This window comes from Fukomys damarensis, unplaced genomic scaffold (assembly GCF_012274545.1).
Source record: "Fukomys damarensis isolate Sample0158 unplaced genomic scaffold, DMR_v1.0_HiC HiC_scaffold_13, whole genome shotgun sequence".
Classification (NCBI taxonomy): Eukaryota; Metazoa; Chordata; class Mammalia; order Rodentia; family Bathyergidae; genus Fukomys; species Fukomys damarensis.
Window position 1 is genome coordinate 22,654,897 of NW_022900925.1, and position 19,314 is coordinate 22,674,210.

Below are 19,314 nucleotides of genomic sequence, written 5' to 3' on the forward strand. Positions count from 1 at the left end.
CCACCAGCCCTCCCGGAACCTGCTACGCCTCGGGAGACCTGGGCCCGCCCGCCCCGGCAGGGCAGCGCCCCCGTTTCCGGGTTCCAGGCTCCGGACGCCCGGCTTGGATCTGGTCTGCAGCGCCATCTGCTGGCTTCGAGGCGGAACTGCGGCCACCTGGATTCCGGGACCGCGGCTCCGGCCGGTCCAAGACATCTTAAGTGCAGCCGGCGACCCAAGGACGCCTTGACCTCTGCCTTCTTCCACCACACTGACCTTCTAATAAGCCATTCCAGACGCTGGGGGCAAAGTTAGGCAAGATGGACCGGCCCCACACTCCCGGAACCTACCATTGAGTAAGGGGAGAGCGCAAAGTCACAAGTAGCCGGTAGTTACAGGCCGTACGACAGAAGCTCAGATGCTCACAGAGGGCACCTGCTACTCTATTGTCCAAAACGCCTGCCTGCCTGCCTGCCTGCTTCCTCCCTCACCCCGCTCTCATTGGAGGGAAAATATCCTTGAGTATGTGGAACACATTTGAAATGCCCTTTATTTTGCCGTATCCACTGGAAGAGATAAAACAACTTCACAAACCTGTGAAGGAGATGGTAAGGTTTGTTGTCGTTTTGAGACAAGGTCTCACTATAGAGCCCAGGCTGGCCTTGACTTGCAGCAATCCTCCTGCCTCAGCCTCCTACATGCTAGGATTATAGGCATGTGGCACCGTGACCCGCAGGAGATACTATTTGTACCCTCATCCAAGTGCAAAGCTAGTGCTATTTTATTTTTTGTCATACAATAGTACTAGAGACTGAGCCTAGGGCTTTTACACTGAGCTACATCCCTGGCCCTTTATATTTTATTTTGACAGGATCTGGCTAAGTCCCTAAGTTTCCCAGGTTGGGCTTGAACTTGTGGTCCTCCTGCCTCAGCCTCCCAGGGTGCTGTATTACAGGCAGGTACCACCACATCTGGCTGCCAGTGCTATTTGAATAATCTTGCTCCCCACCTCCAAGGTGATGAATATGTCTTCCTACAATTAGTGAGTTTTTTTCTTGTTTTGTGGTACTGAAGATTGACTCCAGGGAGCAGTGACTTACATTCCCAGCCCATTATTAGCATTATTGCTATTATTATTTTAAAACACAATTTCATTAAGTTGCCCAAGCTGGCCTCAAATTTTCCATTTTCCTACCCAGGACTCCAAAGAGCTGAGATTTCTAGCATGTGCCACTGTGCCTAGCTACTACAGTGCTTTTCTTGAGAGCAGAGATAATGTCTGGCCCATTTTTTAAGTTCCTCTGCCACTTCACTCCACGCTTGAACATCCTTTGGAGTGATGTTGTGGCACTCTCAGAACACCAGCAGTAAAGCCAGGTGACGGGTGAGCTCAGAACCCTCAGGAACCATCTGGACTTCCCCTCTACACAACTGGTTTACACAGTTTGCCACCTACCAGGTCGGGACACAGAACCTCCACATCTGTAGGCAGAGTCCCCCACCCACAGAGATCCCCCCAGTGCTGCCTCCCTCCGTACCCAGGGGCCTTTCTCTCTCCATCCCTCTTCCAGAGCAGTTCCAAAGGACACAGGCATGAAGCATTTAGAGGTCTTGAGGACGCAGGCTGCTTTGACCCCCAGGTCAGAGATGGACAAGGCCTATGGGTTTGTTCCTTGCCTCTCCCCAACCCATATCTCTGGCTCTTGACCTGACTGCTGCATAGCAGCCCTCTGATCGGGGGAGGCTGGCCCCCAATTGTTACATTCCGTGATGATTGTGAAGTCAGCCCCTTGCACCCCACCCCACCCAAACTAAAGGTGGGCTCACTGCTCCTGAAGTTTCTTTCTGCTTCCTGTTAGCGGCTTGTTCTGCATGGTGACGGCTGTGGTGCCCAACCACCCAGATGGCCTCCAAGGCACTCAGTAAAGTGGGAGATGGGGAGGAGACCACACTGAAGAAGGAAAACCTCAATGTTATAAATGCGCTTGACCAACTGCCAAAGCCCCTTCCAAACCCCAAGTTTATGAACCGGACCATCGCTACCAAAGGACGCCCGCTTTCCTCAACAGGCAATTTGGCAACTCTGTTGGAGGCAGAGTCCATCAATCTCATGTAAGGCACAAGCACGGTCCCTCTCCGTTGACTAGGGCTGGAGCCGAGGTGGGGAGAGAGGCTTGAGGAAGCGTTTCCTCCTAACCTGTCTAACTTGGGCCCTGGGCCTTGGGGGAAGAGCACAGTGCACATTAGACCTGTTGGGTCCCCAGAGCTCTTGGTGCTCGGGCTGTGTGCTCCAGGAAGCCTTTCTAGATAGTGCTCTTATTCTGCTTGTCTGACCAGGTCCTTACCTCCCCACCCCGTGGCTCCTCCCCCTGTGCTATGTCACCTGTCTGAGGACATTTCACACAAAGCCTGTCTACCTTCCACCTGGGGTTCACTGTTCTTAGTCCAGTTTTCCTCCACTTCTTGCCATGAAGCTTACACTGGCCAGGGGTCTGGCCCAGGGTTAAGACCCAGGAATGTGAAGCTGGGAAGTTGCCCCTGCCATCAAGGAGCATCCGGTCTGGTGGCAGTGGTGAGGGCAGCGTAGGGTGCCATGAGGCACTGAGGGTGTCACAGCCATCGTCTGGCAAGTGCTATGCCAGGCCGCCCTGAGGGCCCAGCAGGGCTGGCTTCAGAGGGGCCTGGCGAGCTTGAGAGCAGAGAAGAGGCTCCCGGAGGAAGTGGTATTTGAGAAGAATCTGCAGCGGAGATTGGTATGGGGTGGTATGGGCTGAGGGATCGCGTGCAGGGCAGTTTCTACACAACTGCTCTCTTCCACGGGGCCTGTGCTTACTGAAATGCTCGGCCGTTTCAAAATTAATAGACAAATTTGAACCGGAGCCTTTACATTTCAAGCCGCACTGGTCCCACAGACTATATAGCTGTCTTGATGATATCAGAGCCACGTGGTGTCCATTCCCCAAGGAATATAAGTCAGGTATGACTTAGGAGACCACTGTTTGCAGGAAACTTTGTGATGTAGTGAAAAGGCCTTGGGCAAGGAACCCAAGTTCAAATCCAAGTTCCACCTTAGATGTACAGCCAAGACAAGTTCATTAAGATCAAGGATTCTCGCTTCCACCCAGAAGGAATGCTGTGAAGATCAGAGAGGATGTGTCCAGCAGGTGGCTCAGTGCCTTAGTGGGCTTCTGTGCCCACCTCAGCACCAACATTTCCCATAGGTGAATCTGAGCTACAGATCCATTAGGGCAATAGAAAACATACATGGTATCCACATCTAGACTTTCCAGCCTAAAGATGTAGGAGCCTGAAGGGGAAATCATTTATTGAAAATGTGCAAGGGCTAGCAGACAGGTGTGGGCAGATCAGATTCCTCCAAAGGCTGACAGGCTGCAACTCAGAGAACAAAACCACAGCCAATTGGTGAAGCAGGAAGCAAGAGGCTGACCTGGACTGAGGGACCAGTCTCTGGGCTGTGACCTATTAATGGGTCAGGAAACCCTTCAAGCTGATGGATACAATAAAAATTAACTAAAACAGAATCCGAAATTTCAGAGCACAGACAGTAGGGATTGGTTTTTGAAACATTTTAGTTATGTACGTGGATACTAAGCAGCCATACAATATGTATTTCTTACTTTAGGTCAGGGTAAAAAAAAATGGTTTGAAAGCCAAACTTTTTGGGTTGATGTACTCCATCGGTTAAAAAAAAAAAAAAAAATTTAAATAGCAGGGAATCATGTACAGAATTTTTCTTTGTAACAGCAAAGAACTAGTAACAGTATAACTATCTATGTAATGGAAAGTCATAAAAGTTAAAATGATTTGATCAGAGCTATATATATTAATAAAGAGAAATCAAAGCTCAATACTGAGTGAAAAGCAAGTTGCAGATGGAAAGGTACCGAATAATCTTGTATTTATAGAAAGTCTACAAACATGCAAATAATAGCTCTTGCCTAGGGATAAAATACATATGTAATAAGACCTAAAGAACACACAGTGACTTACAGTTAGTCCTCCTGTTACCTCTGAGCGGGAGAATGAAGAGTGTAGCTGACAGCCGCATCCAGACTTTATACTGAGATTTTTTTTTTCCTTCTTTTGTCCTGCAGTGCTGGGCAGGGAACCCAGGGCTCTGGGCATGCTAGGCAAGCACTCGGCCACTGAATGGGGTGCCAGCCCAAGGTTCCACTTCCGGAGCTGGATGAGGGCTAAATGGAAGTTTAGTATATTATTATTATTCTATGGAACAGGGGATTACACCTAGCATCTTTGCACCGAGCTATTTATTTATTTACTTAAGGCAGGAGGGCCTCCCTAATTTGCCCAGGCTGGGCTCAAACTTGTGATTCTCTGATTCAGCCTCTCAGTGCTGGGATTACAGGTATGCACTACTGCACCTGGCTTAGTATATTATTATTAGTAGTAGTAGTAGGACTGGGGATTGAACTCGGGACCTTGCACTTGCCAGGCAGGCAGCAGTATCACTGAGCTACATCCCCAGCCCAGTTTTTTGTTTTGTTTTGTTTTGTTTTTTGTTTTTTTGAGACAAGGTCTCATTATGTAGTGAGACTGACCTGGAACTCACTATGTAGCCCAGGCCAGTATAGAACTCACAGTGATTCTCCTGCTTCAGCCTCCCAAGTGCTGGGAGTACAGGAGTGCGGCACCATGCCTAGTCAGTATATTATTCTTGATCTCTCTCTCTCTACACACACACACACACACACACACACACACACACACACACAATTTGGCACCGGGGATCGAACGAGGGACCTTGCGCTTACAAGGCAGGTGCATGGCCACTGAGCAACACCCCCCTTTTGTTTTTGGTACTGGGGATCGAACTCAGGACTATGCTTGTGAGACCGGTTGTGGTACCACTGAGCTAAATCCCCAGCCCCTGGACCCTGTATATTTTTAGATAGGGTCTCACTATGTAGTTCAGGCTGGCCTAGAATTCACTACAATCCTCCTGCCTCAGCCTCCTAAGTGCTGGGATTACAGGTGTGCACCATCACACTTGGCCAATATCTCTATATGTTTAAAGTATCTCATAATTTAGAAAAAAAGAACAGAATGAGTCAAACCTGGTGGTGCATGCCTATAATTCCAGCACTCAGGAGGCTGAGGCAGGAGAAATGCAAGTTCAAGGCACAGCAAGACTGTCTTAACAAAATTAAAAAATCAGAATAAGGTTTTTCAAGGCACTCAAAAATAAAAAGAACAGAATGAGTCAAACCTGGTGGTGCATGCCTATAATTCCAGCACTCAGGAGGCTGAGGCAGGAGAAATGCAAGTTCAAGGCACAGCAAGACTGTCTTAACAAAATTAAAAAATCAGAATAAGGTTTTTCAAGGTTCACTCAAAAAAAAAAAATATATATATATATATAGTACAGTCCAGATTAACATACTAGATATTAATAATATTTAGGTGTTATTAAATATTAGTAAAGCTCAATTTATTATTTCTTTACTAGATACCTGTATACATTTTTCCCCACTCTAGTAAATTGCTACAGCCATTCCCTGCGGAACTTGCACCCCCACTTTGAAAGATTTACAATATTTTAGCTGTTTTCTAGTTTTAGTTCTCAGAACTGCATCAGAATCATCTAAAGAGCTCACTAGACCTGCAGTTTCCCTTGTCACAAACCAAGAATCTGCATTGTTAGTAAGCACCATGGTAGGTCTGATGCTCTGTTGAGAAGCACCTGGTAGGGCGGGCCCAAGGGTCCGTGGCTGGCTGGGCTGGGGTGGTCAACTTTACCTGGCTCACCTGCCTCCCCTCTGCTCCAGGAAGCCGATGCCAGTAGAGGACTCCGAGTACAGCTCCGATGATACCAGCATTTCCCCCATCTCATCCACCTCGTTGAACCCTGTCAAACTGGCCGTGACCCAGCCCAACAGCAGCTTCTTCGCTGGACTGCTGGAGGGTGAACTGAACAAGCTCAGCTTTCCCCCGACAGCCAAGAACACAGCCAAGGAGGGGAACCTGGCCCTGTGCCCCTGCCCATCTACATCCCAAATTGTCCCCCAGGGCCTGGTGGACCTTGAGAAATCAGAAGCAGACACAGACACCTCCTCCACGCGCTCGGAATCACCTGTGGTCGTGGATGTGCCCGAGCCTCCCTTCATCTGTGAACACACCGCCAGTGACTCCACAGCAGTGGTGCGTCTCCTGCGCTCCTGCACTTGGTTAAAGCTTACTGTGCTAGCCCTGAGCTGAGTTCAGTGGGGAATGCGAAGATGCTGCCCCCCGCATCCCGACCCGGAGTTCATGGTGTAGGAAGAGTGGGAGGGAGGCCGTCTGCAATGACTCCACTGCAAGACAGGTGGGGTCAGTGCCGCAGGAAAGAGTCAGATCAAGAGCCACCAGGAATTTGGAGGGAAAGAAGCATCACTTCCAGCTGAAGGAATAAGCTTGGCTTTTGGTAACATTTGCAGGATTTGGGTGGCATCTAGAGGTGGAGGAGGAAGGCATCCTGTGAAAGGGCTGGGCCCACCTTGCAGGTGTGGAGGTGTGGAGGTGTGGGAGGAAATAAGCAGCAGCCTCCTTTGCTCCTAGGTCCTAATTCAGGGCTTCCTATGTGTCCACGGCCCTACAGATCACCTACTATCTGGTCAAAACAGACTCCTGGGTCTCATTCCTAGAATTTTCTGTGATGAGATTTACACTGCTAACAAATTTCTGCATGAAGTTGATACCATGGTCCCCAAGTCCAGCAGAGCAGCAGTTATGGAGTATGGGAGGAGGAATGGAGGGCAGCAGAGGGGAAAAGTCAGTCTAGGAACATTTTCCATAGTTCGTCCAATGACCAGCTGCTTGGCAGACTTCTCTGCAAGTAATAAGGAACAGCTTCGTATAGAGCTTTGTATAAGGAAATTGATGTTTTTGGTTCATTTTGTTTGCACTGCTAGGGATCAAATGCAGGACTTGCATGTGCTAGACAAAGTGGTACTGAGCTCCTCTCCCAGTGCTGTGGGAGGTACTGAGCTGGACTGTAGTAAGGTAAATCTGGAAGGTCCATCGTTGGATGGCTTAGGGCATTGATGGTGAACCTTTTAGAAACCAAGTGCCCAAACTGCAACCCCAAGCCCACTTACTTATTGCAAAATATCTGATGCTCAGCTGCTGGAGTGACTTGGCTTGCATGCCCACAGAGAGAGCTCTGTGGGCCTGCTGCGGCACACGGGCCAGAGGTTCGTCAGCACTGGCTTACAGCAGTTTCTGTGTGGTCCCCAGATGGGGGAGGCAGGCTGCATCAGCGTCGCATAGCAACTTGTTAGAAACTTAAGTTCTCATCTCCTTCCAACACACTTGTGTCTACTGAACCAGAAACTGGGGTGAGGAGGGCAGCAATTTTTGTTTTGTTTTGTTTTTTTGGTACTGGGGATCAAACTCGGGACCTTGTGCTTGCAAGGCAGGTGGCAGAACCACTGAGCTAAATCCCTGGCCCTAGCAATCTGTTTTAATAAGTCATCCCAGGGTATTCTGATGCCATCAAAAGCTTGAGAAGTTTTCTTTCCCTCTGAATTCCTGGTGGCACTTGACCTGACTCTTTCCTGGTACAGACAGGGAAACTGAAAATAAGAGACCGGACAGGGGACAGCAGACCCGGGAATATGCAGTGTTATAAAACTTCTCTGAGACGCTGAGCCAGGCTTGGTAACTAGTAAAGCCTGCGCACTCTGGGGTTATGGGCTTGAACTTTGGTTGTCACATAGTTACTGTCACTTGGACCTGCAACCCCTACTTGCAGGAGTGAGGACAAGGCGATCTCTAAGATTCTTTTTAACTGACACGGACAGTCTGGAACACACAGGGAACAAGGGCACAACTAGGGTGGGTGGGGGCAGCCATGTTGTGGGACAGGCGGGGCCTCACCTCTGTAGACCTGCCTGAGCCCCAGCAGGAGCAGGGGATGGGAGTGGGTATTCTGACTCACACTGGAAGGACAGGGCAAGTCTAAGGAAGTCTCGGGCCTTCTCTCTCCAGATTTCCTGGACCTATGCCCTGGGCAAGCAGCAGGTCAGTTTCTACCAAGTCCTGTTACAAGAGGTTGCCAAGAAGAAAGATGAGCTGCCCAGGGCAAAAAACTGCCCCTGGATCTTTAACAAGATCTTGGGCACCACTGTCAAGCTGATGGAGCTGAAGCCTAACACGGGCTACTGCCTCACTGTCCGTGCAGCCAACACAGCTGGGGTGGGGAAGTGGTGCAAGCCCTACAAGGTGAGCCCTGGGAAAAGGGCCCAGGGACCCAGGGAGAGAGGTCTGAGTCCAGGGAAGCAGGGCCACGGAGGGAGGAGTACCCCTAGACCCCGCCTCATCTCCTTGCTAGCTTTCCTCCTGCCTGGGTCAATAAGCAATAATTTCAGACTGCTTTCCTCAGGAAGGTTTAAGGATTAAGTTACCCTAGGGCCCACCAGGAGTGCAGCTGACTGCATTTCACAGGATCATTATCACCCAGATGCTTTGGGTTCCTTAACTTATTGCTAATAATTGTGAGTCGGCCAGGAACTGAGAGAAACAAAAGGTTATAGGGGGAGGATGAAGGGACGGGCCCAGAGGTGAAGAGAGGCAACATCCAAACAACCCTCTGGATAGAAACTCAGTCAGGGAGAAGTAGGTTTGATCCTGTCTCCTTCATCAGTGACTGGGTTGGATAAAGCTACACTTAGGAGCCCACTTACCAGACAAAAAGACAGCGACAGAGATGAAGTAAGAGAGCCAGGCGTGGGTCTGGGAAGGAATTCAGAGGTTTTCTTTAACGCTGAAGGGTTTTCTTGCCTCACTTCAGTTTGCAACCGTGGCCAGGGACTTAAGCAGCTTCTCTGAGCACAGCCCCATCCAGATCACTGTGAAGCGCAAGGAACCCCAGCGGAGGACAGTGTGCATGGGGCCGGAGGACATGCGGAAGTTGGAGGATCTGGAATACCTATGTCCCTACTAGCAGAGGGCCCAGGACGCTCCTTGTCTGCTGATAGCCTTGGCCCAGGGCCCTCAGGCATCGGAACCTCGCCAGAGAGCCACTGGCTACCCTGCCAGCTCAGGGCCTGGTGGTACTGGTACCAGAATGCCAACCCTGGGCCAGGGCCAAATTCACCCGAGACACTGCAGCCCCCGACCATTAAAGAACTGCAGGTCATTCAGCATCCGAGTTCTGCTTCCTGCTTTCGGACAGCCTCAGCTGGGCCAGCTGCCACCCACCTCACAGCTCCTGCCATGACCCAGAGTCAGGATGGCTGGCGGAGTGGAGACAAGGGTGGCAGGGCAACGGGGACCTACTACCACCTGTGGCCTGGCTCTGCCATCACTCCTGCCGAGGGGCAATGACAACACTCTTCACAAGGACAGACAGCACTGCAGGATGCGGTGGCAGCCTGTACATCAGCGCTAGGTCTGAGCTCTAACGGGATGTGGTACAAAGTGCCTAAGCTTTGGGGCAGGGTCTGCCTGAATTCTGGCTGCTCCTCCTACTTGACATGAGAGCATGGGCAAATCACTCGAGCTTCCTGGGCCCAGGTAGTTCACTAAAGTATGAGGATGCAGAAAACTTCTAGGTTTGGGTGCAGGCTTAGTGTGAGTACAGCAGAATCAGGAACTGGCTTTGTCTCTCACTGCAGAGATGTGCAAGGTGGAGGCTGTGAACCCCAGTGAGATGAAGTGCAAATTTTAACAGGACAGATGTGAGTACAAAAGCATAAGGGAGCCGGGTGTGGTGGCACATGCCTGTAATCCCAGCACTCGGGAGGCTGAGGATCGCTGTGAGTTCAAGACCAGCCTGGGCTCCATAGTGAGTTCCAGGTCAGTCTCAACTACATAGTGAGACCTTGTCTCAAAAAACCAAAAAACAAAACAAAAAAAGCATTAAGGGAACAGAAGTGCCACACCCCGAGCACCTCCTACAGGGACGGTTTGGAGGCTTAACCTATCCACATGATACCACACTCCAGTCAGCACCTGGCACAGGAGAAAGCATAGGCAGAGTACACACAAGGCAAGGTCTTGGTCAAGGGCCCAAGGAGAACCGAGTGGGGATTCCACGTATTACCTCAAAGTTCTCAAGGGGCAAAGAACAGTGCTCCGTATCGCACTGTGCTCACACCCGCAAGAGCTCTCACAGCACTGCCCACAGACTGGCACCCCGCTTTTCCTGTCTCCAGCCTGAGAGCCCAGCACAGTGCTCAGTGTCCAGCAGGGCCTCCACGGGGGGGGCGAGAGGCCGAGCAGGGCTGGTGGGCAGAACTGAGCACACCCTGTACTGTGTATTGCTGGAGCCGTTAGTGTGACTGAGGTTCCACCCCTACCTGTATCAAACTTGTGAACTGCTACAGACCTTGGGCAACACAGCTGCACACACGCTGTCCAGCCCCTCCTCTCCCTTCTGACAGATCAGTATGGCTTGGGGGTCAACCAGAGCAAAGGGAGGGCCAAATGGATTTGGCACAGTCCTCAGGTGAGCCTGGGATTCTAGGACAAAGAACTATAACTCAAACACAAAATATAAGTTATTTATTTGGCCACAGAACCTGGGGCCTGACCTGAGCACAGGAGGAGGCAGGGCCAGCGGTGGAGGCGCCCACAAAGCCCGGCCGCGCATAGCCATGCCCCACCAGGGAGGAGCACAGTGATAACCACGCTGAGTTCACTGCTAACTTCCCGTGACCGATCCCACCTCTGGGGCGTTCCACAGGCAGGGGACTCTGGGGGAGACTCCGAGGGGTCTGTCAAGGACTGGAAGCCACCGAAGGGACAAGGCAGATGCACTGCCACTCCGGCCTTTGCTCTGTCAATCCAGGCAGCTGGCAGAGATAGGGTCCAGAACTGTGGGAATTTTCATCTCCTCCATCTGTGGGGAAGGGAGGGAATCAGGATGAGGCTCCTGCCATGTAATCCCAGGGGTCCACAGCGTACCTTCAGATCATTAAAAGCCTTGGCACCATCCCTGCTCTAGCCAGGGCTGCCTAAACCCAGATCTCCAACCAGCGTGGCTTCTGGGACACCCACCACCAAAGAGGGACGAGCCTTTATGAGCACAGCTTTTGGTTTCGGAGTGTTTGTCCTCCTACCCCGAATGCTCCTGCCTATGAAGGCTCCGTAAGTCCCAAGAGACAGGTTAACTAACTTCTCCATGACTGCACTGAGAAGCAGAACCCAGACCTGCTTCAGGACTCCAAAGTCCAATGCTCTAAGAATGACTGTGTTGAACTGGAGACCTGGACAGCCCAGGAGAGCGGCCTGAGTGTCTGAGTCTCCCAGCACCCCTGCCTCGTGCCCCCCGAGAACCTGGCTCCACAGACCCTGGAGACAGAAGGAGCACCCTCAGAATCTCCACACTCACATCCGGAGGCACTTGTCCTTGCCGCCACTCGCCACCCTCTGGCCATCTGGACTCCAGTCGACAGCATAGACCTAAACCGAGGGAAGTGGGGCAGTGCAGTGGCAAGGGGAGGAGGGCCAAGAACAGCCCCAGTTCCCTCTGCCCACAGGGTCAGCCCCACCTCATCCGCGTGGCCTGGCAGGTCTGTGGCCAGCTTCTGGGCCTTCACGTCCCACACCTTCAACGTGCTGTCGCTGCTGCCGCTGACCAGCAGCCGGCTGTCAGCTGACCATGCAATCTGGTACACGGCGGCTACATGGCCGCGCAGAGAAGCCAGGTACCTGGGCCAGGGAAGATGGTGATGGCTATTAGATGTTCAAACAGGTCTCCAGGGCTCCCCACGCCATCGCAGTGGTTCCTAACCTCAGCTGCTTGTTAGAATTCCTGGGAACTTTTACAAAACCACGCTGCCTGAACAGGCCCACCTGGAACTTTCAAGTCAGTCATCTAGCTGCGACTTTCCCCTACAGCCGCATGCTGGAGAGGAGCCTGGATGTGCCAGGGACTGCTATGATCCCCATGACTCCTGTGGTCCTAAGCCACAAGGCTTCTCGGAGACTCAGTTTCCATCTTGTTGTCTGGCAAATAAAACCCAGAGCCTCTACACTGAGCTACATCCTCATCCCTTTCTATTTTGAGTTGCCCAGGTGGGACTCAAACTTGTGATCCTCCTGCCTCAGTCCTCCAAGTCCTGAGATGACAGGAGCATACCACTGTGCCTGGGCAGTTTCTTTAAAAAAAAAAAAAGAAAAAGAATGACTTACTTCAAAGAGTTGCTATGTGAAAATACACAATGCTTGACCCATCAGTTTCCCTTCAGCCCCTACAAAGGCTTCCCTTGCTCCTTTCTTTTCTTGTGCCTATCTTTGCCTCTCCTTCAATCCATCTAATCCCAAAGACACTATGCCTCCTCACCAGGTCTTCTCAGACCTTAACAGGTAGCAGAATCACCCGAGTGTATCAGGGCCTCCTATAATCCCCTTGACCTTACTAAAATGCAGTTTCTGATTCTCAAGGTCTATACTGGGGCACAGGGTCCTGAGTTTGATCCCCGGTCCCCCCCTAAAAAAAATGCTGCTGGGCAAAGAGTTCCCCTGGTAATGACGTCTACACTAGGGACCATGACTCCATTTCGATCAAGCTCCCAAAAATGCCGATTCACTGTCCGCGGACCTCACTTTGAGGAAAGCAACACAGTGACTACATGACTACACCACTAACCCAGCTACTACTTTATCTTCCCTCAGGCTGCTGCATGCCTGGCCTTCATTCTCCTTCAACACAGAGTGCACGATCATACTCAGCGCCTACTTAGTACTAGTCCTAAATATACCATCTCATTCATCCTAGTAACTGTGCTGAGGTAGGAAGTGGATGCATTACAGAAGAGGAGGCAGAGGCTCAGGAGATCCAGACACTACCCAAGGCCACACAGGTAGTAGGTAGCATCACCTAGCTCCTTCCACTGCTCAGAGGACAGTCCTCCCCCTCAACTCACTTGCCTGTCCTGCCATCCCACAGCTTGACGGACTTGTCAAAGGAGGCACTGGCCACGATGCGTGAGTCGGGAGAGAAGAGCACCTGGTTGATGAGGGCCTGGTGGCCTGTCATGCGTGCAAGGGGCTTCTTGTCCTCTGCTGGGGCCCATAGGAACAAGGTGAAATCATCAGAGCCAGACACGAGTCTCTCTGGGCCCTGGCCCTGGAGAAGAAAGCACATTGTACTGGATGTTGTCAGACAATGATCAGGCACACCAGGGACAGATGCCAGGGCTGGGGGAAATGGGGCCTGGCCTGGCCACTCACTCACATGTGACCCCAAAAGAAAAGCAAATTCTGTGTACATGTGCCATGACTTCTGAGATACATACTTACAAGACAGTATGTGGGTCTTGTATTTGTAAAGAGACACAAGTATGTGTACACACAAAACGTCTGCAAGGAGACACACAGTACTGGTAGCACCACGTGCCTCCAGAAGGAATAGATGGCTGTGCAAGAGATGGGAAATGTTTCACGATCTGTCCTTTTGTATTTACATCTTACACGATGTGAATGTGCTCCCCAACAAACTACATAACATTTAAAAAGTAGTGCCCTGGAATGCAATACACACACACACACACACACACACACACAATGCTCTCTAGCATTGTTAGACTGGACTGCAGATGAGCACGAGCATGAACAACTTTTGAGAAGGGAGTGTGGAGACTGTTTCAGGGGTCAGCGGAGGAAGGGCTGGGATGCTGTCGGCCACACACTCACCCGCACAAGGTTGTACCGGTTCAGTGCCCTCTCCTTCAGCTCCTGCACTGTGTCCAGATACCAAAGGACAGATGAGAAATGACAATGGATCAAAATCCAACAAACGGCTAAAACCTGTCACACCAGAGGACTGGCTCCTTGCCAGGCAGCCCTCTCCCCTCCTTCTCCCACTCACTCACAGGACCCCCGGAGGTCTTGGGCATTAACTGTGGCCTCGGCAGGCTCAAAGGCGCCTGTACGCAGGGCATAGTCAGTGCTGAGTGCCATGGTGTTCACCCAGTGGCCGTGGCCTTGAAGAGTCCGGCACAGCACACCCTAGGGTAAAGGGAGACAGATCAGAGAGACACACACACCCCACTACACCCTAAGGCACAGGGAGATATGTCAGACACACATACATCTCATGCTCCACCCTTTGGGAAGTCAGCCCCAGAAGACGGGTGGTATGGGAGAACCAAGACCCGACGTCCAAGTCCCCTCTCCATTGGTGACATGAGACCACTGGTCTGGTTCACAAAGAGAAGCGCACCAGAATAGAAGTGCTTCTGTCAGATACGTCTGGGCTATGGTAGGTTGCAAAAAGGTAAACAGGCTTCCTAAAGCAGGACTTCCCAGAGCTTGACTATGAAATGCGGCTGCTGGAACTCGCCTAACCACAGAACCCCTGGATCCTGAAGCACCTCCCCAAGTAGGCTCCCAGCACACACTCAGGAAACACGGGACTCACATTTGCCACCTGCCCTCCCAGTACTGCACCCTGCACCGTGAATGTGCCAGCACAGCTTCTGCACCCTCCCAGCTCTTACATCACAGGCCCTCCAGACTTTGATGGTGCGGTCCTGGGAGGCAGAGTATAGAAGCCCGTCCCCTCCCCATCGGAGACAGGTGACTGACTGTGTATGTCCGGTGAGGACATGCTCACAGCGGCCTGCAGTTGTGTCCCAGACTCGCACACTGCCGTCCTTGGAGCTGCTGGCCACATAGCGGCACTCAGGGTTCCTGGTACAGGGAAAGGAGATTAGACCTTACTTATGACCCAGCAGTCCCTGTCTGCCCACCTCACCTCACATTCCCAACTCAAAGACCAGGGGCAATCTCGACAGCTTCCTGTCTCCATGATCTGGCTGCACTATAAGGTGGTTCTCAGGCCTTGTGACAAGCAGCCTCCCCCAGGCAGGGCAGGCCAGGACTTGGAAGGCCTCGTCTTCCACCTGGCACCATCTAGATGCCCACCTTGCCCCTCAGGGAAACATAACCATACCGAGCAGGGAAGGAGGCAGCTTCGAGTCCCCCTATTTGGCTCAGCCTGATCAATGTCACTTACGCATGGAGGGGCTCCCAGCTCAGGCCTGTGATCCACTTGCTGTGGCCAGCGAGGGTCCTGCCTACCTGGTTCCCTGTACTTGGGTCCCAAAGGAGAATCTAAAGGAGAGAAATTCACCAAATAACCGTCTCTAAACTGTTCCATCAGAGGTCCCCTAGCTACTGTCTTCCCCGACCAAGATCCCAAAACTTGATTCTGAACTCCCAAGGGAGCCGTGAGTCCCTTCCCAGTTATCCCAACAGCACCTACCTGGCCATTCTTGCAGCCAGAGGCCAGCTTCTTGCCATCTGGGGACCAGGATATGCTAAGGACCCAGTGTCTGTGTCCTAAGAAAGCAGGGGAGGGAGAAAGGAGGGACCCCATGCACCTTCCTATGTGGACTAACAAACAAGGGAGATCACAGGCACTCCCTAACCAAACCACACGAGCAAGTAGAAGAACAGAAGAGACATGAGGCTTTCTAGGCTGAGAGAGAACACACCCAAGTCCTAGGACTGCACATCCTGCCACACAAACAACCCTGTCACTTTCTAGTAATTCCTTAGGCAACACAGTATAAATCGGGGGCCTCCAACCCGTCCACAGACTACTAGGAAAAGGCCACACAGCAGGACTTGAGCAGCAGGCAAGTGAGTGAAGCTTCATCTGTATTTATAGCCACTCCTCAGTGCTCACACTGCTGCTGAACACCTCCTTCTGTCAGATCAGCAGGGCATCAGTCTCACAGGAGCTAGACTATAGTGAACTGCACAGGTAAGGGATTTGGTTGTGTGCTCCTTATGAGAGAATCTAATGATGATGATCTGAGGCAGAGCTAAAGCTGCGATGCTAGTGCTATGGAGCGGCTGCAAATAAAAATCAACATTCACAAGGATTTTACAGCAACCAAAAGAAGACTACGGAGCACACTAGATATAAGCAACATACTTCAGGTGTCACTGTCTCCTATTACCTCAACACAGGACTGTCTGGTTCCAAGAAAACAAGCCTAGGGCTCTGATTCTACATTATGGTGAGCTGTATTTCACTATATTACAATGTAATAATAATAAAGTACACAATAAATATAATGCACTTGAATCATCCCAAAACTATCCCCTTCAGCCATAAGTGGAAAAACTATCTTCCCCTCGTGCCAAAAAGGTTGGAGACCTCTGCTGTAAAAGGTTCCCACACATCATTTCTTGTAACTCTCAAAACAGATCTAAAACTGGGTACAAAGCAAGAATTATGCTCACTTTCCACATGTGAAAACTGGGGGACTTAGAGACCAAGCCCTGGACACAAATAGTCAATGGCTAATCTATGAGACAAGAGTGATTCTCCTAGTGTGGTTCCCAGACAGCAGCATTGGTATACCTAGAATGCATCACACCCACTGAAACAAAAGATCTGGGAGTAGGACCCATCAGCCATTTTCACAAGGCCTCTCAGTGATTCTGATGTGTGCTGGAGTCTGAGGACCACTGTGGCAGAGGCTGACTCTGCTACCAGGAGGTCAGCCTCACACAAGTTTCTGCTTATTTATAAGTGGATGGTGAGGTGCAAGGGTTTTTACCTAGGAACAGAGGGCAGTGAACTGGATCTTAAGGGGTGGAATGAGCTCTAGATCTCTAGAACTAATGATCTGGGTGAATCGGCCACCTGTCACTGCACTGAGAAGTACAAATATGGAACTACAAAAGACCACAAAGAGCCACTTGTATCTACAGAAAGATCAAAGGTGGAAGCATCATAATACTCCCTAAGTAGCTGGAGATATACTGACCCTTGCACGTGAAATGTGGTGTCTCTGTGCTGAGATCCCAGAAGCGAACAGTGGTATCTCCAGAGCCACTGGCCAGGTACCTAGGGAAGAGAGGTCACAACTGCTGCTGAGGCCACTTCTCACCTTCCCTCCCGTTAGTGGTACTGGGAATTGAATCCTGGCAGCACCAGGCCACACCCTTAGCTCTTTTTATTTTGAGATAGATCTCACTACGATACCCTGACTTTGACCTTGTAACTCTCCTGCCTCAGCCTCCTCAGTAGCTGGGATTACAGGAGTGCAGCACTCTGCCTGGCTTGTCCTCTCCTCTTCTGATAGAAATAGTAACCAACTTTTTTTGGGGGATGGGGCATGCTAGGGATCAAATACAGGGCCTCATGCATGCTAGGCAAGCATTCTACCACTGGGTTAGACCTCCAGTTTTGTGAAGAGTTTTTTTTTTGTTTTGTATTTTCTTTTTGGAAAAAAAGATCTCACTGTGTAATTCAGGCTGCCCTTGAACTCATGATGATCCTCCTGCCTCAGCTTCCAAGTGCTGGGATTACAGGCATGTGCCACAGCACCCAGCTTTGAATAGTTTTTGAACCTTTTCATACCCTCAAAGGATTGCGAGAAGAGACGAATCCCAGTTTCATAGGGAAATAACAAACTTGGAATGGTGAAGCGAACTGTCTAAGTCCTATAACTTGGGGAGGGGGTAGAGCTGAGATTGCAGCTGGAATCTCCTGAAATGAAGTCCAGGAAGGTCCCTTCTAAAGGCAGGTATCCTTAGTCTTTAGGGCCCAAACCCCAACAGTGAAGTCCCCTACTTGCAACTTGAGCCTAGAACTTCAAATCTGAGGCAGGCAGCCCGAGGCCCCACTGATGGTAACTCTTGGCAGCTCTCCCCACTGCAGGCAAAGAGGCGGCACCCTTGACCCCTTCCATAATCACACAGCTGTCCTTACTTTCCCGTGGGGCTGAAGGCCACAGAAATGACTGCTTCGCTGTGACCCTCTAAGGAGCTGGTGCAGCGTGTCACGGCCCGGACCCTGAAGATGGCCTGTGGCTGGTAGATGATGTCTAGGACCTTCTCTGTCTCCACTGCTTGGGATTCCAACGTCTTCCCCAGGGAAGAGACGATCTCAGCATCATGGACATAGAAGGCCAGGGGCAGGGGATCCTCCTGGAGGACAAGGATAACGGGCAGCTTTTCCACTGAACAGTGTGAAGAGGATACCTCTGCCCAGGTCACTCCCTAAAGACCTGTTCCAGGGTAGGCTGTCTTCTTTTCAGCCATCCTGCTTGGGATGACCCCATGATTCCCCATCGGGCAAGACCTTTTTAATTCTTGGAGAGCAATCTCAGGACATTTCCGTGACCTGAAACCCTTTATTTGCATTTCATAACGATCCTGGGAAGGAGATATTAATATTCCCCACTTGATGGATTAAAAAACGGGCTCAGAGCAACTCCTTCAATGTCCTGTTGCTAATGACTAATTTAGGTTCTTCGGTGTTCTTCAAAAAGGACAGTAATGTAGAGATTTAGGGCTAGCATATAACATTATGAAGTGTTTACACCACATCACGCTGTAGCTGTGTAAGAAGCAGCCAAGAAGCTGGTTAAAAATGCAGATACTCTGGATATATAAGAAATGGCTGTGTGATGAATTACTGAATCAGGAGCTGAATCTAGGATCCCTTGGTCCTAAGGTCACAGAATCATAGTTCTCTGTTAACAGTGAGATCCTTTAATATCACCTCACTGCTTGCTCTACAAGTGGGGCTTAGGGTCTGGGTTACAATAAGCACAGCCATTCCTTCCTTTGTTCACTCAACAAACGTGCGTTTAGGTCGGGTGGAGTCCAGGAGCCGCATTTGAAGCACACCTCAACAGATTGCAGCCCTTCACAAACACCGGCTTAAAAGTTAAAAGCTCGGATTTTGAGGCTGACAGATTTTGGTTCCGGTTCCAAAGTAGCAGTAAGCACTAAGCTAATAATTTAACATTCAGGCCACGCCGTAACACGGGGATATTAGTGTCCCCTCTTGAAGGCTGTGACTAGGACTCAGGGAACCACCGCACTCAACAGGTTCAAAACGCTGCCTCTCCGCAGCGGGACCTGAAGGCCAGCGTTAAAGGCGCTTTCGCGCTGTTTCCATCTCCTGTCCTTTCCGGGAGGTGGGTGGGGACGCAGGCTGGGCCGGCCGCCCTTGTCCCTGAACACGGGGGACCTGGAACCCCAGTCCCTTGGTCTCCCGGTCGCCCCGGGACCAGCTCACCTGCGCCAGCAGCGCGTTGCACACGAGCTGCAGCCGCTCTGGGGTGATGTCCACCGGCACGTCGAACGGGGAGCCCAGCAGCTGCCCGCCTTCATCCTGGAACTGCACCAGTAGCCGCTGCACGTCGTGCGCCGCCGCCTCGTCCTGCGCGAACAGGGGGGCGGCCGTCAGCCCTGCCGCCCGACCGTTAGGTCCCCGCTTAGCCTCCCTCCAGCCTTTGGGACCCGGCCCGGCGCCCAGCCCTGGCGCCCTTCCCCATCCACTCACACCCACCGCAACCTCTGCCGCCATTTTGCGTCCCCACGTGGAGCAGAAAGGTT

The 19,314-nt window shown here is 51.2% G+C and overlaps 3 protein-coding genes across 5 annotated transcripts in view; 1 reads left to right on the forward strand and 2 right to left on the reverse strand.

Moving 5' to 3' along the window:
• Positions 1 to 1,721, reverse strand: part of Rad51d (RAD51 paralog D) — an 18,089-nt gene extending 16,368 nt beyond the window's left edge. The window contains exons 1-2 of the mRNA XM_033762907.1: positions 1,518 to 1,721; positions 256 to 325 (exon numbers count right to left, since the gene is read on the reverse strand). Of these exons, the coding sequence (XP_033618798.1) occupies positions 256 to 325; positions 1,518 to 1,574 (127 nt within the window). The 5' untranslated portion in view covers positions 1,575 to 1,721. The remainder of the gene's footprint in view (positions 1 to 255; positions 326 to 1,517) is intronic.
• A 36-nt stretch (positions 1,722 to 1,757) lies between these two features.
• Positions 1,758 to 9,137, forward strand: Fndc8 (fibronectin type III domain containing 8). Its single transcript, XM_010641362.3, has 4 exons — positions 1,758 to 2,091; positions 5,787 to 6,159; positions 7,987 to 8,220; positions 8,789 to 9,137. The coding sequence occupies exons 1-4, from the start codon at positions 1,883 to 1,885 to the stop codon at positions 8,939 to 8,941; spliced, it is 969 nt and encodes a 322-aa protein (XP_010639664.1). The 5' UTR covers positions 1,758 to 1,882; the 3' UTR covers positions 8,942 to 9,137.
• A 1,376-nt stretch (positions 9,138 to 10,513) lies between these two features.
• Positions 10,514 to 19,314, reverse strand: Nle1 (notchless homolog 1). Of its 3 annotated transcripts, none has more exons than XM_010641361.1 (13): positions 19,268 to 19,314; positions 18,995 to 19,138; positions 17,678 to 17,895; positions 16,731 to 16,810; positions 15,212 to 15,288; positions 14,963 to 15,060; positions 14,445 to 14,637; positions 13,818 to 13,953; positions 13,639 to 13,685; positions 12,870 to 13,072; positions 11,493 to 11,652; positions 11,333 to 11,403; positions 10,514 to 10,840 (listed from the first exon to the last, which is right to left on the reverse strand). In XM_010641361.1, the coding sequence occupies exons 1-13, from the start codon at positions 19,283 to 19,285 to the stop codon at positions 10,828 to 10,830; spliced, it is 1,458 nt and encodes a 485-aa protein (XP_010639663.1). In that variant the 5' UTR covers positions 19,286 to 19,314; the 3' UTR covers positions 10,514 to 10,827. The 3 variants fall into 3 exon arrangements, with proteins under 3 accessions (XP_010639663.1, XP_010639662.1, XP_019065735.1); XM_010641360.1 differs by having other exon boundaries at positions 19,262 to 19,303; XM_019210190.2 differs by lacking the exons at positions 10,514 to 10,840; positions 11,333 to 11,403 and having other exon boundaries at positions 11,536 to 11,652; positions 12,874 to 13,072; positions 19,262 to 19,303.

Coding starts and splice junctions, on each gene's coding strand:
- Nle1 (XM_010641360.1), bottom strand. CDS start 19,285: ATGGCGGCAGAGGTTGCGGTGGGT. Junction 15,289..16,730: donor ACCACATTTCACGTGCAAGG/GTCAGTATATCT, acceptor CTGCTTTCTTAG/GACACAGACACTGGGTCCTT. Junction 11,404..11,492: donor TGCCAGGCCACGCGGATGAG/GTGGGGCTGACC, acceptor CCCTCGGTTTAG/GTCTATGCTGTCGACTGGAG.
- Fndc8 (XM_010641362.3), top strand. CDS start 1,883: ATGGCCTCCAAGGCACTCAGTAAAGTGGGAGATGGGGAGGAGACCACA. Junction 2,092..5,786: donor GCAGAGTCCATCAATCTCAT/GTAAGGCACAAG, acceptor CCTCTGCTCCAG/GAAGCCGATGCCAGTAGAGG. Junction 6,160..7,986: donor CCAGTGACTCCACAGCAGTG/GTGCGTCTCCTG, acceptor TTCTCTCTCCAG/ATTTCCTGGACCTATGCCCT.